Source organism: Danio aesculapii, chromosome 9 (assembly GCF_903798145.1).
Source record: "Danio aesculapii chromosome 9, fDanAes4.1, whole genome shotgun sequence".
NCBI classification, from domain to species: Eukaryota; Metazoa; Chordata; class Actinopteri; order Cypriniformes; family Danionidae; genus Danio; species Danio aesculapii.
Genome location: NC_079443.1, coordinates 28,900,719 through 28,917,471, shown reverse-complemented (window position 1 = coordinate 28,917,471; position 16,753 = coordinate 28,900,719). Strand labels below are relative to the sequence as shown.

At 37.2% G+C, this 16,753-nt stretch overlaps 1 protein-coding gene across 1 annotated transcript; it reads left to right on the top strand.

Moving 5' to 3' along the window:
• The first annotated feature begins 1,244 nt into the window (after positions 1 to 1,244).
• On the top strand, positions 1,245 to 10,708 carry dbr1 (debranching RNA lariats 1). Its single transcript, XM_056465957.1, has 8 exons — positions 1,245 to 1,580; positions 1,751 to 1,875; positions 2,537 to 2,617; positions 2,713 to 2,798; positions 4,387 to 4,611; positions 6,131 to 6,208; positions 6,293 to 6,438; positions 9,692 to 10,708. The coding sequence occupies exons 1-8, from the start codon at positions 1,384 to 1,386 to the stop codon at positions 10,458 to 10,460; spliced, it is 1,707 nt and encodes a 568-aa protein (XP_056321932.1). The 5' UTR covers positions 1,245 to 1,383; the 3' UTR covers positions 10,461 to 10,708.
• The last annotated feature ends 6,045 nt before the right edge of the window (positions 10,709 to 16,753 follow it).

Genomic DNA, 16,753 nt, shown 5'->3' with positions numbered 1-16,753 from the left:
TTTTACTCATCCTCCCAACTGGTCAAAACACATTTTTAGTAAAATGTTTATTGTTCATCTTTATATAGAGAGATATGTGGTTTTTAAATGACGGGATTAAATCACTGATCAGCTCTATTATAGATCAGTGGACTAAATGACTTACATGGTATGTTATAATTAACAAGAAGCTTCTAGTCATATCTTAACTATTAATCAATAACAACTAGACAGAAACCTCTTCACAGTGGTAACTTGAAAAGCTTTACTTTAGGCTGTTTTGTGTTTTCCAATGTCAGGACAATTTTTCTTTTTTAAATTGTCGGTACTTGGAAATAATAAAACCCTAATCAAACCAATTTTTTTCAAAAGTTTTTTTTTTTTTATTATTTGTGAAACAAATCGTTTGTTTCTTAAACACATGTGTATTTGATTGGTCAATCCCAATCAGCGCTGAGAAAAGTAACGTGTACCACGTGACAAAGCATGCAGCCGGCTACACTTTTATTTTTTTATTTATTTTTTATTACAATTTTAACTTTATTTATAAATTGATTATCTTCAATAAGTGAATTGTTTAATTTCCAGTAATTAAAACGAATCCTCGAGTTCTTGTATTACCAAGACTAATAACTATATGGATCATTTTATAATCACTATAAACTGAAGGCACTATATTAGTTTCTTGGACGTGATTCCCAAGTTCCTTAGATGTTAACCAAAAATCAATTCTAGATTGTAATGATCTATCCTTATTATTCCAAGTAAAGTCTATCTTATCAATATTTCTTTGTCTCCATTCATTCTGAATTAGAAAGTGAAATTACAGTGTGGAAACTGCCGGCTGTTTATTGCTAGGCCGGCTACACTTTCCACACCGTAATTTCACTTTCTAATTCAGAATGCATTACTCGCCGAATTAATTAAATTAGTGATAAATAAAAAGCAGGATTCAGCTAAACACCGGATAAAAAGAACTAGCACTCTTTTATTAATTTACCTAACGCCTAAATGTTACCGGTGTTCTACCCTTGTTTTAAACTAAAACTAGTTTGATGTATTGTTCACTCTTATGTAAATAAAATTATTAAAAAAAAAAACGTGTCACTGTTTTCTGTATGCCGTTTGTTCAGCAGTAAATTATTTATTATATTATCAGTAGTATTATTATAAACGAAGAATACAAAAAAATTAAGGAAAGTGCGAATGAAGAGTGTAAAATTAATTTCTTGCACGGGTCACATGACCGTTTTGCGCATGTGTAGAATAGCATGTGTGTGAAGTGGGCAAAACTGCTGCTGGGAGGATTATGTCAAATGACTAAAATGCAAAGGTAAACCGTATGTGGGCTGGATAACGTGTTTTGTCGTCTTTGAGTGTAACGCTGTGCATTAAAGATAAAGGATGAAGGTGGCAGTGGAAGGCTGTTGTCACGGAGAGCTGGACAAGATCTATGAGAGCATCAGTTACCTGGAGAATAAAGAGGGTGTGAAGGTGGATCTGCTGCTCTGCTGCGGAGACTTCCAGGCTGTCAGAAATGAGGGAGACATGAAGTGCATGGCGGTGCCTGCCAAATACAGACACATGCAGACTTTCTACAAGTAAGCAAACGCCTGCGATAGATAGATAGATAGATAGATAGATAGATAGATAGATAGATAGATAGATAGATAGATAGATAGATATGCATTATTTAAATTGAATAAAGTCACCTGTTAATACACTTTTTCTCTGTTTATATATTGTAAGTTTGTTATATTTGTTTTCCAAGGTACTACTCTGGTGAAAAAAAGGCTCCTGTCCTGACGATTTTCATTGGTGGAAATCACGAGGCATCAAACCATCTACAAGAGCTTCCATATGGAGGCTGGGTGGCTCCTAACATCTATTATTTGGGTGATTCAAGCAATGCAGTTATATTAATAGGGTTTTTGTTTTGGTTGGAGATGCAGAATGATTTCTGCTGGTCTTAAGGGGATAGTTAACCCAAAAACTTAAGAAGCCATAGCATTAAATATTTGCAAGCCCAACGTTGCAGCAAATTATTACATTCTGTTTTTGATTTACTATACAAACATCTAAACGTGTAACTCAAGATACACTTAAGATTTACTTAACTGTGTACAGATTTACTTAAGTGTGTAAGTGTTGCTAATAGAACTCATGATGTGCTTCTTACACATTTACATTTTTGGGAACATATCAATGTATTCCATTCCCTTAAAATGGTTTATTTCCCTTTTCTTACTTGATCCTTAAAAAGTCTTACTGTTTCTTTCTTGAAACACTCTCAACCACCACTTTTGATTCATTTAAAGTTATCACCATATCAGCATGAAAAAAAAGCATTATGACAGATTTCTTTGTAATATGTCTTGCTAGTTGTCTGTGCTAGTATCTTATTGCATGTGTTATTGAACTTAATATTTAACATCATTTAATTACAAATGTTTGAGTAAGTAAGTGACAAATATCTGCATCAGAAAAAAAATCAACAGTAGTGAAAAAAAAAGTCTTGATTTTGTTCTCAGCTGATCCAATATTTCTGCTTTATCAGGTTATGCGGGGGTCATACGCTATAAAGGTGTTCGGATTGGTGGTCTTTCTGGAATATTTAAATCCCATGATTTCAAGAAAGGTAAGTTATACAGTAATATTTTCAACCCAAAAGTATTAAAGAACCAAATCCGTTTTTTTTTTTTTTTTGTAAAAAATATTTTAATGTAATTTTAGGACACTTTGAATTCCCACCATACAACCCAGAAACCCTGCGCAGTGTGTACCACATAAGGAATATTGATGTCTTCAAGCTTAAACAGGTACTTTTTTTTTGTAATTTGATGTGCCGTATACTAGTCTAGACATCATATAGTAGTAATAATAAAGATATAGTTTCAGAAAAAGTAAAATAAAATCGACACATTTGAATTAATATACATAATAATAATAATAATAATAAATTAGGGGGTGGCACAACAGGTAGCACGTTCGCCTCACAGCAAGAAAGTCACTGGATTGAACCACAGCTGGGTCAGTTGGTGTTTCTGTGTGGAGTTTGCATGTTCTCCCCATGTTGAAGTGGGTTTCCTCCAGGTGCTCCGGTTTCCCCCACAAGTCCAAAGACATGTGGTACAGGTGAATTGGATGAGCTAAATTGTCTGTATTGTGTGTGTGTGAATGAGTGTATGGATGTTTCCCAGTGATGGGTTGCAGCTGGAAGGGCATCCGCTGTGTAAAACATATGGTGGATAAGTTGGCGGTTCATTCTGCTGTGGCAACCCCAGATTAATAAAGGGACTGAGCCGAAAAGAATATGAATGAATAATAATAAAATAAAAAAGAATAAATAATTAATATTCATAATAAATAAGTATTTTTTTCAAAGTTTGGAAATTTCACACAATATTACTGGTAAATTGACATAAAATTACTCGAACGACTTTACTGGTAAATTAAAAAATGTAGTTTCACAAACAGCAGAATTCCAGCAATTTAGTGGTAAAGTTTTGCCATCAAATTATGTGTGTGAAATTGGAGATAAGCTGTTTTCTGAGTATGTGAAAGACTTGTGATTCTTTAGCAGCTGTTGGAAAATAAAAAACACATTAGAGTGGATGAACTATGACGTCACCTTGTAGGCTAATTGGCTGCTAGCATAAAACTGGTTCCCTCGATAAAATCCCTATAGGATTTTTCCATATGCTTTTCGAAGATTGCAAATAATAACCTCTGTGTTCAAACACAGTTCATTACACTTACACATTTTGTCCAGATGAATAATCTTCTCACGAAAATACAACTTATGGATCTTAAATGCAAACGCAAGAACTGAAAAGCTAACATTAGGCTATAAACGGACTACAGTGCTTTTGGGGCGCTCGCCTGTGAAGTCAGCACCGCCCTGCTAACGACAACTTTCAAGCTTATTTCTATAAATATGCTCCATGACAAAGATTTATTTATTTTCTCTTGGTTTATTATATTATAATCCACACTATATATTATAAACAAATATATACGCGAAAACACATAGACCTACATGCCTTTTGGATAGTTTGTTACGTGGGAAATACATTTTGTTTTGCTTGAGTATCTTGAGTTTGTGTTAGCCACGGACCTTATTTAAGCGATTTTACTGGAATCCCATTGAAAAAACCCTTGACTTTGGGGCGAAGGAACCGGAACTGCTAAAATGCTAACTCGCTTCCGGGTTTTTGCGTACAAATTGACATCATAGTTCCTCCACTCAATAGCATAATTTAATAAAAACACGAAATTCTTGTTTGCAATATTAAGCAGCAAAACAAGTTAGTTCAGTTAGAAATAACTGGAAGTAGAATAGAAAATATTCTAGCAAACGCGTTACGCTGCACTCGCCTTAAATCTAGTTCAAATTCATTTCTATAGATCAAGATGCCCATAGACATCTTCATGACACATGATTGGCCACGAGGAATTTATCACTACGGAAACACAAATGCTCTTCTGCGCCAGAAGAAGTTCCTCAGACAGGAGGTGGAGAGCAGTACATTGGGCAGCCCTGCAGCAGCTGATCTTCTAGAGCACCTGCAGCCCAGCTACTGGTTCTCAGCTCACCTGCATGTTAAGTTTGCTGCATTGATGCAGCACGAGGTGGGTCTACATTCACAGCCAGTCACACTGTCACAGATACACTAGGTTTTAGCAAAGTCCCTTTAAGGCAAGTCATTTCACTCAGAGGCTATCTTTGAAACGCCTCTCGGGCAGTATGTTTGGGCATTCTGCTTGAATGGGAAAACATCAAATTCTCCAAAACTACTTGCCAAGCTTTCAATTACATTTTATATTACGAATCACCAATAAAATTGAACAACAACTGTCAATTTAAATTTATTTCTAAATGTTTGTATCGCACAAAATCTGCAGAAACTCACATCTGGTTCGAGCCCCTTCCCTGGAGAATTGTCATTCTATAGCGATCTCTGATTGGCTCCTGTACTAGAAGGCAGGCTTTTTTTGCCATGTAGCGATCGCTGATTGGTTTCTTACTAGAAGGCGGGCTTTATTTGCCATATAGTGATCGCTGATTGGCTCCTGTACTAGAAGGCGGGCTTTATTTGCCATATAGTGATGTCTGATTGGCTCCTGTACTAGAAGGCGGGCTTTATTTGCCATATAGCGATCACTGATTGGCTCCTGTACTAGAAGGCGAGCTTCATTTGCCATATTGACAGTTACACTTTTCCCAATTCAAAAGTATACGAGTGACATGTCTTGTATATTCTATAGTCTTTGGTTTAAGCCTGTTTAACACCTCTTACAAATATATTAACAAACATGTTCAGGCATAATATTATGACAAGCCTCTATCTGGCAACCCAACCATGTACCTTTTGAGTCACTACATATGGGAAAAGCTGCCAATTTGTTGAAGTTTGCTGGAATGGAGTTAAGCTAAAACATGGAGTTAGCAGAAACTGTTGATCAATTTTCAAAGCAACTGCAGGTCCACAGTGCAATAAATCATCAGCAGTTACAACAGTGGTGACCAGGGCAATGTGTCACAGCACACAGTTCAATGCTTCAGGCGACTTTTACATAAAATACTGCAACCCTGATGATAATTTTATAACTTGCCAACAATGCATGAAATGGGTCCAAGATCATCAAGATTGGACTGTTGATAATTGAAAGAACCTGATCTGGTGAATGCAATGCAAACTGATGTGCTTGGCCATACTGCAAATCGATGGCCTCCATGGTGTTGTTTTAAGATTAATGTGATTTTTATTTGTACATTTAAGACTAGATTGCTTATTGCTTAATATATTTTAATAAGTACAGTTCAGAATTACGTGGTTTTATTACCATTTCTTTTTTACAAAGGTTATTTGAAAAATCGCATTATAAACTACTTGAACTACTATTAATTGCATTAATACAGTATATATATATATATATATATATATATATATATATATATATATATATATATATATATAAATTGTCAATTTAATTGCAGACACCGATATTGGACATCTTGTCTTTGACCCATTCAACAATTCCAATTATATATCTCTTGCAGTTACATGCTGCAGATGTGAAATGGCTTAGGGTAAAATGTATACATCACAGATTAAAGTAAATAACAACATGCTGTTTGTCACCTCAGGCTAAGAATAACGCTGCTCCAAAGATCACCAAGTTTCTCTCTCTTGACAAATGTCTGCCTCACAGAGACTTCCTTCAGGTAATGATCCTGTTGTTTCCATCAACATGCAATTTAAGAAATAGCTGACTCCAAGTAGTGAATCAAACCATTGTGTTATTGCAGATTGTGGAAGTAGCAGACAGACCGGGCTCCTCTGAGCAGCTTGAATATGATCCAGAGTGGCTGGCCATCTTGAAGGCAACAGACAACCTTCAAAAACCAACCTGCAATTTCTGGAACCCTCCACAGGATAATGGACTACACAGCAGGTACAAAACCCATTACAATAAGCACATCTACATGTGCGTCATTTTTGTAATTGCTAAATTGTATGTTTATTACTCAAAGCAAATTAAAGTATTCACAGAAGGTGATTACATACAAAGCCGAGAGCGTGGAAATTTTTCATAAATGGGGCATCATAAATTATGCGAAATACTTAACATTTGTCTTAATTGTCTCAATTGCTCTGCCTCAATCGTGTCTTCCCTTCAAGTTCCCGCATACTTGAATTTGCATGAGGCTAATAACATGCGAGTAATCTGGAGTGATGCTGCGTCCCAATCTGCATACTTGTACTACGTCCTAAAAGTATGTATGGTTATGTTGCTTAGTTATGTGCCCTGTCAATCATCTCGACACATCATCCACATTTCTTTCATAATTAATTACCGTATTGGAAATGCAGCAGCTATTAATCTGCCATTCACTAGTCTTTTACGCAGAGAAATCTACTCGGGATTTTGAATAATTATGCATTCATAAGTTAATGCCCAAACACATCTTTACAAGTTCACATTGTTGTTGCATTTATAATATAACATTGAAAACTTGATTTAAATATTTTCCATTTGGCTAAAAATTAATTATTAGTCATTCAAACAACTTTACTGAAGCCTCTCTTCTTGATGGTGGGCCTTGCGCGTTCGCCATGTTTTCCGCCACTTTTTATCAGATTTTGTAGTTCTAAACAAATTCACACCCGACGCGCAATGTATTGTGGGCAATACTAGCAGTTAGAGTATGGATTGTTCTATACTTCGAATTTCTACGAGAAGTAGTAAACCATCCAGGAACTTTTGGCTTACTCTTTTCAACATACTACAGTTTGGGACTAGGCATGGGACGATAACCGTTTTCAAGGGATACGCGGTTTGGAAAAGTTAAGGTTTTAAAACCACCAAAAGGTGTACGATTTTTTTTATTTAGTTTTTTAGGGCGACAGTATCTTCAGCAGAAAAAAATATCCAAAGAAGTCCGTGTTTTTGAAATGAAGACAGCAGAAGTCAATGATTAATTTTCATTATTCAGCCTGCCATGTTTACCGTTCCAGAATATTATACGTCTTTCAAAAAATAAAATGTATTGTATTCAAAGAGGAAAAAAGGTTTTGTTTTTTACCCAGACATTTAAAAAGAACATATTTTAGAGCAGTAATCACAAAACTGTGATGCCGTGAAACCGTGATATTTTTATCCAAGGTTATCATACTGTCAGAATCTTATACCGGCCCATGCCTATTTGGGACATACTAATTCTATTTTCGAAAAATACAGATAGTATGTGAATTGGGATGCAGTATGAGTGACCAAATGATGCATGTGTTCTCTTTGGCTGAATTTACACTGCAGATACTAATGGTTAATTCTGATTTTGTGACTGAATTAAAAAAAAAATTTTAATGACCAGCTTACATCATCTTTTATACGTGACTTGTATCTGATTGTCTGCGTTTACACAGCACATGGCAAAAAGGTGCAATGACCAGGAAAAAAAGCAGGCTTTGACTGACAGCTGATAATAAAAGTGCACATTTTTTCTCTATTCCTGTATTTAATGTGTTTGCAGGGTTTAATTTTTATTTAAAATTCTTTTTGACAAGTTCTTTTACTACAGTTATGACAGAAAAGTTTTCATTTGGCTTTCTTATTTTAATCTAGGCCTTTTTAAACCAGTAGGCATCTTAATGTAATATCCATGGTTTGAATTATGCATGTGATGTATGCAACAGTTTTATATTAGTTTATATCGGTTACGTGGTGGATATTGCACCCTCTCTCTCTCTCAATTCAATTCAATAATGGCCTTATTGGCATGACAAATGCTACAAATGTATTGGCAAAGCATTTATAAAGTTTACATTGAAAAAATAACGTACACATATAATAAAAAAAAACAGTAAATAGTAGTAGCAGTAAAATGATTGTATATTCTCCTTGTGTATGAGATTTAAGGTTTGGGACTCTGTTGACGTCTGTTCTGAAATGAAAACATCAGAGTTGACATCATTCGCTGCTGTTTTTAATGATGTGCAACACTCATTGACAGGTGAAAATCTGATCTACCTGCTTACACTGCAGACATGAGGGCATGGATCTGATTCATATAGGATAAATTTCCACATATAAACAAGACCTGAATCTGATTTGAGTAAATCGAGGGGGAATCGGAATTGAGTCACTTGAAGCATGCAGTGTAAATGCAGCCTTAGAGTTTGCTGTGAAACATTTACATTTACATTTAGTCATTTAGCAGACGCTTTTATCCAAAGCGACTTACAAATGAGGACAAGGAAGCAATTCACACAACTATAAGAGCAGCAGTGAACAAGTGCTATAGACAAGTTTCAGGTGTGTAAAGTCTAAGAAGCAAAGCATTAGTAAAAAATTTTTTTTTTTTTTTTTTTTTTTTTTTTTTTTTTTTTTTTTGAGAGAGAGATAGGGCACAGTTAGTGGTATAGCCAGAGAGGCAGTTACAGATTAGGAAGGAAAGTGGAGACTAAACAGTTGCTTTTTTTTAGTCGTTTCTTGAAGACAGCAAGTGACTCTGCTGTTCTGATGTAGTTAGGGAGTTCATTCCACCAACTGGGCAGATTGAATGTGAGAGTTCGGGAAAGTGATTTCTTCCCTCTTTGGGATGGAACAACGAGGCGACGTTCATTCACAGAACGCAAGTTTCTGGAGGGCACATATATCTGCAAAAGTGAGAGCAGATATGAAGGAGCCAAGCTAGAGGTCACTTTGTAAGCAAACATCAAAGCTTTGAATTTGATGCGGGCAGCAACTGGCAGCCAGTGCAAACGGGTGAGTAGCGGAGTGACATGTGCTCTTTTGGGTTCATCAAAGACCACTCGTGCTGCAGCGTTCTGAAGCAGCTGAAGAGGTTTGATAGAACTAGCTGGTAGCCCGGCTAGCAGAGAGTTGCAATAGTCCAGTTTGGAGAGAACAAGAGCTTGAACAATGAGTTGAGCTGTATGTTCAGATAGGAAGGGTCGGACCTTTCTGATGTTGTAGAGTGCGAATCTGCAAGATCGAGCAGTTCTAGAAATGTGGTCAGAGAAGTTCAGTTGGTCATCAGTTGTTACTCCAAGGCTTTTTACCATTTTGGATGCAGTGATGGTTGCTCCGTCCATCTGGATTGAAAAGTTATGGTGAAGAGTCGGGTTGGCAGAAACTTCAAGCATTTCCGTTTTCGTGAGGTTACCAGCATACAAACGTTGCCATCTTATTCTGCTTCTTTCAGGTGGGATTTCAGTGCATCAGAGGAGGCCATGATGGAGGTTGTGAGTGATTTAAGCGGTGATCTCTGCATCCCTGAAAATTTCAGCCTGACCGTGCCTGCCTATGACCCCAGCCAACCTCAACCCCATGCCCTTCCAGCCTACTCCACCAACCCTCAAACCACAGAGCTGTGTGCCACTCTCAGCCTGACAGACATCTATATCCTGGCTGGGCAGAGCAGGATGACCTATGGGGAGCAAGGGGGCAAAGGAGCGACTGAAGAAGAGGATGAGGAGGACAGCACAGGCAGCGCAGACGAACCCAGCGACTTCCCAAGTGACACTTCTGGTCTCTCCAGCTCCTACAACCCTGATGAAATCACCATTGAGGATGAATGGGAAGAGGAGGAAGATGTGGGAGTGGGATGTGGGGAGGGGAAAGGTATGGATGCGGTGGTTCCAGAAGGCCAGGTGGGAAGTCAGGACAGTGATAGAGACAGCAGCCCTCAGCGAGAGACGGCTAATAGACTGATCTTACCTGCCCCGTGTGCCAAACCAGCGACGGAGGCTCCGCTGCACTCTTTACCACGTCTTTCTCTTCCCCCTCCTTTAGCATGTGTTTCTCAGGGCAGCTCAGAGGAGGAGGGGAGCTTCACAGCGGCCAGAGTCCCCAAACGCACAAGCGGAGAGACGACACAGAGCTCAGCAGGTCAGACGGGCGGCACACCTCAAATCAAACGCAGAAACCAGAGCATCTACACCGCAGTCGAGGATGAAGAGAGCGACAGCTAAATTAATGATGGAAAGTTTTACAGCAGCAAATCCCACACTGCATACACTCTTTATTATTATTCTTGTTTTGCTGTCTTCAGGAATGTCAGAGAGCTGCTTTTTTTCATCTGTGTAAAGTAACATCACAACCATTTGTGAGTTTTTATCTCGTATTTGTCCGTTTTTCCCCCTTTGTGATTGGTTTTAATTCAATTTTTCTATTTTGTTAGTAAATTGTCTCACTCAGCTTTGATTTTTATTAGTTTTGTAGTGATTGATTTGGCTTTGCCATTCAGTTGTACATACAAAATAAACTGTAAATCAAATTCTAAAAATATCATATTTATGATCCTGTCATTTATATATATATATACTTAAGAGCTGCATGATATTGGAAAAAAAATTATATTATGGTATTTTATTTTTTATGATTAAAGATTGTGATATGATTTTTATTTTCACATAGCAGTACTAATAGCACTATTTTACGTTTTCTGGGGAGTCTTAACAGTATTCAAGTACAGATATTGAATAATCACAATGCAAAAAAATGCTTTTCTTTATTTTGACTTGTTTCTAGTCCAAATATCTAAAAATTCTAAGATCAAGTTAAAATATGGTTTCAAAATTAGGAGTTTTTCCTTAAAACAAACTATCTGCCAGTAGGGTAAGCATGAAAATCATGTTTTTGCTTTGAAATGTAGATATTTGGACTAGAAACGAGACAAAAGTAAGGGTTTTTTGTTTGTTTTTTTGCAAAAATCGTATAAATACTATAAAAATACAGTAATTAAATGCAATTCTGTAGCTCCTGGTCAACTATTATCCAGACTCAACATTGCATATCTTGAGATGTGACTATTGTGAAGGTGCACATTACAATATTGATGCTGAAACTACACTAAAAGAAATGACTTTTTGGTGTGGTAAAATCTAATAAATTTACTCTCATAATTTTTAAATTGTAATAATAAGTGTCAAGGATAACTAGAATTTTTTAAGTAAATATTTAATATTTACACATCTACTTTATGTAATAAACTAGTGGAAAGAGTTAAATATTAATATTCATTTACTTATAATATTTAAATATTTTCTAACCGTTGCAAACTTTTAATTTTAATAACTGATATGTCGTAATGAATGTGTAGTTCTCAGAATGCTTTGCATGGGACTAAATTAAGAGTAGAATATTTAGAAAATAAAAGCTATCTTAGGTGTTTAAATTTAAGAGAAAGACTTGTTAGAGTTTAATCATCATTAGTTTGAAGATTAAGAAGAGTTTTGAATAAGTGTTATTAGTTTTGCGGTTACCACCTTTCAGAAGAGTAGCACTCATGCTTTGGATCTTGGCATTTTTCGACATTAATGTTTGATGCTACACTCAAAGAGCCATAGCTATGCTAATGCTAATTTTGAGATCAGTGAGGATTTTTAAAGTAAATTTGCTCTTGGGTTCAATTTGCTTAAACTAAAGCGAAATAACAAATTCCAATTCAGTGGAAATGTGTGTTTTAAATAAACAAGTTATGCCAGATGTACTAATTTGTTACTAATAAGATTCATTTAAATTATATTAAAAAAAAAAACATGAACTTTACATGATAAATTTAAATAAATATAAACTCAAAGTTAAAGATAATCAATTAAATTTTACTTCATTATTTAGGAGTGTTAGATTAAACATTTAAGTAAAATTGACAAGATATTGACAAGTTAATTGTATCTGATATAAGAATGTAAAATTTACATGAAATTTGTTAGTGCAAATTGTAACAAGGATCTTATTAAGTAAATCTTAAGAGTTATTATTTTCACTGTATATTGTGCAGCCCTAATATACCTTATTAGACTGTGAAAATATACTTTTCATGCAAATCACAAAGATTTTGCTTTAAGTCTCTGTTTATGTATGCAAATTTATTAGAACAGTTTTTAGTTGGCATGACTGTTTGATGTTATTAGCACTGTAAAGAAATATTTATAAAACGGAGGTCCACTGTTGATAATCTAACAAACTTATGGGAGACACTTTACATTAACAGTGGACAAATGGACATCTTTTCACTCATAATTTTAGAATGAATTAATTAAACTTGGGTATATTTTATATACCAAATATACCCCTTGGTAATATTTTTCATAATTATTATTAATATTCATTTCTCACTATTAATAATACATTGCATTAAATCATTTGGTTAGATGATGTAATATCTGGAAATAGTATTAGTAACAAAGGAACAACAACAATTCATAATATATGACAGTGATGGTTTTGCATAGATATTAGTGGGCAATTCTTCAACTATGACACTTTTAACCTTGTGAAGTTGAGTAAAAAGAACTTGTTCAAAATTAACGTAACATAGCCTCATAAGTTTAAACAATTTTAAGACCTGTAAGAGGACATACTTAGATATGAAGAGAAATTGTTCATATATAACATTTTTTACATCGTGAAGTGAACAAGTGTCATTTCCACCACATCTCAATATACAGCTTTTATTTCAAAATGAAATAAATTATGGCAGTTAAACATTGTCTAAGATCATTTTTGTATCTAGTTTAACCAATCTTTCCATAATATATACAATAATTATACATTTGTCAATGAAATAATCCCTTAAGACCAAACGCTGAATTGTACATCCTGTCACACTCTAAATATTATTATTAATTTGGCTGAGAGCTTATTAGAAAATAAATAAACTGAATTTGTATATTGAATAGAGCATGAACTCATAAACTGTGAAAACATTTTTAATGTGTGGTGATAACCTACTTTTTTTTTTTTTTAAATGTGTGTGGTGATGGAAATGATAGGGGGGTGATGGAAATGACAGGGTGTTGTGGAAATGACAATGAATCAATGTTAATGCAGAAAAACATTAGATATTTATTAGAAAAAATATTCAACTCATAAACTCACACTTATTAAACTCAATTTACAAAATTACTAAGCATAACCACACATTTTTTGCATGTGTAAACTGAAATTAAAAAAAAAAACTGATTTGTCTAACAGATGAACAGTAACAGTGCATACTGTGAACAACTGATTAAAAAGAATTACACATCTACAGGGGTTAGACAATGAAACTGAAAGGCCTGGTTTTAATTCATTACTGTGGTGGTGCAGTGGGTAACACAATCGCCTGCTGGTTTGAGCCCCGGCTGGGTCAGTTGGCCTTTCTGTGTGGAGTTTGCATGTTCTCCCCGTGTTTGCGTGGGTTTCCTCTGGGTGCTCCAGTTTTCCCCACTGTCCACACACATGCGCTATAGGTGAATTGGGTAAGCTATATTGGCCGTAGTGTATGTGTGTGAATGAGAGTGTATGGAAGTTTCCCAGTGATGGGTTGCGGCTGAAGGGGCATCCGCTGTGTAAAACATAAGCTGGATAAGTTGGCGGTTGGTTCCGCTGTGGCGACGCCTGATGAATAAAGAACGAGAATGAACGAATGAATAATTCATTAGTATGGTGTCGGACCTCCTTTTATAGACAATATACCATCAGTTAATCTCAGGAATGACAGAATAGTGCAGAATTCCCCTAAAATGCCCCATAGTGCTCAATAGTATTTACATCTGGTGACTGTGCAGGCCATGGGAGATGTTCAACTTCACTTTCTTGTTCATCAAGCCACTCTGTCACCAGTCTTGCTGTGTGTATTGATGCATAATCATCCTGATACACGCCACCACCTTCAGGATTCAATGTTTGAACCACTGGGTGCACATGGTTCTTCAGAATCGGTCGGTAGTCCTTGGCAGGGATGCTCCATCTAGCACCAGTATTGGCCCTAGGGAATGCCATGATATTGCAGCCCAAACCATCACTGATTCCCCCATGTTTTACTCTGGGCATCAATAGTCTGGTGGGATGCTTCTTTGGGGCTTCTCCACACTGTAACTCTCCCGGATGTGGAAAAGACAGTGAAGGTGGACTCATCAGAGAAGAATACATGTTTCACATTATCCACAGCCCAAGATTGTGGTTGCTGCATCATTCAAACAGGTGTTTGGCATTGGCACGAGTGAGCAGTTGGCCATGTATATTGACCCTGTGGAGGTATCGACCAACAGTTTTGGTGGAAACAGGAGAGTTGAGGTACACATTTAATTCTGCAGTGAGTTGAGCCGCTGTGGTTTTCTATTTTTTGGATACAATCAGTGTGGACCCGGACATCAGCGGCTGTAGGAGAAGCTCCACCGGCCTACATTGCTGGAGACCGAGCTGCCTGATGGACGAGTCTTTATCACGGAGAGCAGGTCCAGCAGAAGCAGCAGCGCTCCTCAAATCCACGTGGACATCAGTGGAGAGCCACTGCCTGAGGAGGAGCCCCGAAGAAATAAGCCCAGATACTGAGCCATCATAGTGTCCCATGGAGAATCAAGGGCACGTATGCGCATACTGTATATATAGAGTAAGTCTTTACATTAAGTTTTCTTCTCATTACAAGTTTTTAATCACTCTGCTGGATGTTTTGGTGGTTTTCAGTGTTGTTGATGTGGCTCTTGGGTTCTGGTTATCAGCTTGTTTTGGGAGGTTCTCTGTTTTTGACATGTGCTTTGCAGGGTTTTCTGAGCGGTCTCTCTGTGTTGCTGCTCAGTTGCTGGACTCCTCCGAGTGTTGGTCGGTCACTGATAGGTTAGGATAGGTAAGGATAAGGTAGGGTATTGTTAGGGTCCTTCACACGGTTTGCAGCTTGACGTGCTGTGAGGGCTTGTGTGCATCAGTGATGCTGAGAGCTTCACCACTGGTACTTCACAAGTACTGGCAGGGTCACCCATAGTGGACAGGTCTCAGCTGAGATGCCAGACCAAGACAAACCATCTGATTGTAGACAGCAGAAGATTGTCCTGATGTTCCTGGGAGAAGATCACTGTCTTAGCACAATTGCCTGAATGGAAGAACCTCAAAATGGTTTGGTATGTGGAAGGAACAAATGCACCAGTGGAACTATGTTAACAACTTTGAGGAGTAAATTATCTGAAAGATTTACACGGTCCGGCTTATTGTAGCTCCTATCCTACATTAACACACTTGAACCAGCTAATCAAAGAGTTATTAAGCTTACCAGAATCTAGTAAGATGTCCACTTTAGACATGTGTACATAGGTGGTCCTCCTGGACTGGGTTTGTTTGGACACCTCATGCCCTAAAGATTTTTGAGAAATTTGAAAGAAATCGGCACTAGGGGGCGCTTTAATCGCTCAAATGCAATATGCTGTTTAAAGAGCCCATATTATGGGTTTTTGAAAATGCTCTTCCATATACTGTGTGACACAGCTCTAAGTGAAGTGAAATATCCAGCTAAGGCTTAAATCTGTAAGTGTACAGTGTTTAAAACTATTGATTCATCTATAAAAGAGTCGACTCATAGTGCTTCAAACGAGTCGTCTTGATAACGAGTCATTAGGTGTTTCGTGATGACGCGGCTACGAAACACAAGTAGTTGCGCGCGCAAACCCGGGAGATTTGAAACCTGCGGCCCCGCCCACTAACAGAAAAAGAGCCACACACACACAAACACACAGACACACACAGACACCGGTCGAATGAAGTCATGCTGTGCAGATGGATATTATTGACAGTTCACCCAAAGATGAAACCTCAACATTATATCCCAGCCTTGAGCAGTTCGGGTGCTTCTGGAAACTACATGCTTAAAAAGAAGACTTCATCGGTTTGTTAAAGGAAGGATCAGTAAAGACTGTCAGAACATGGATCAGTGCATCATGAATCAGTTTCTTCCCCCATTTCACAAGTGTAAGTACGTGCGATTAAAATTATTGCCTCGTTTACTCTAGCTTGCAAATTATGTATTTAGTTGTGTTTTGTTACTTGTAACCGCGTGTACTGTATCAGGTTATCTCTTTATTCTCATATCGCGTGTAAAGCCACGTGAAATCGTGACGCGTGCTGCTTTGTTTACGGATCGTCAGCTGTTCCTACACACATGCAACGGTCAAGTTTCAAAATATTTCAGCTTCAGGTTCGAGGTGAGGTGTCTAAATTGCACCCAGCGAGCTGAACTGGCGCTCTAGGCATGTGTGTTGTGTTTTCTGGGGCGGAGGGTAATGTGTGTGTGTGCAGCACCGGAGCAAGCTGAACTGCCGCTCTAGGCAAAGCATGATCATATTCGCGGATATAACTGAGAATGCGGGTGGTGAGGGAGGTGTCGCCGACGCCTCTGTGTGTGTGTGTGTGTGTGTGTGTGAAAAGAGCAGGTAGACTGTGATGGGCTAGGAGATCTCCTCTCCAGGACTTTTTGCTTAATAAAATAGTTAGTCGTCAGTATTTTCTAGTC

Excerpts from the sequence above, each read along its gene's own strand:
- dbr1 (XM_056465957.1), top strand. The coding sequence starts at position 1,384 with ATGAAGGTGGCAGTGGAAGGCTGTTGTCACGGAGAGCTGGACAAGATC. Across the intron at positions 1,876-2,536 it reads TCCTAACATCTATTATTTGG|GTTATGCGGGGGTCATACGC; the intron begins GTGATTCAAGCA and ends CTGCTTTATCAG. Across the intron at positions 2,618-2,712 it reads ATCCCATGATTTCAAGAAAG|GACACTTTGAATTCCCACCA; the intron begins GTAAGTTATACA and ends ATGTAATTTTAG.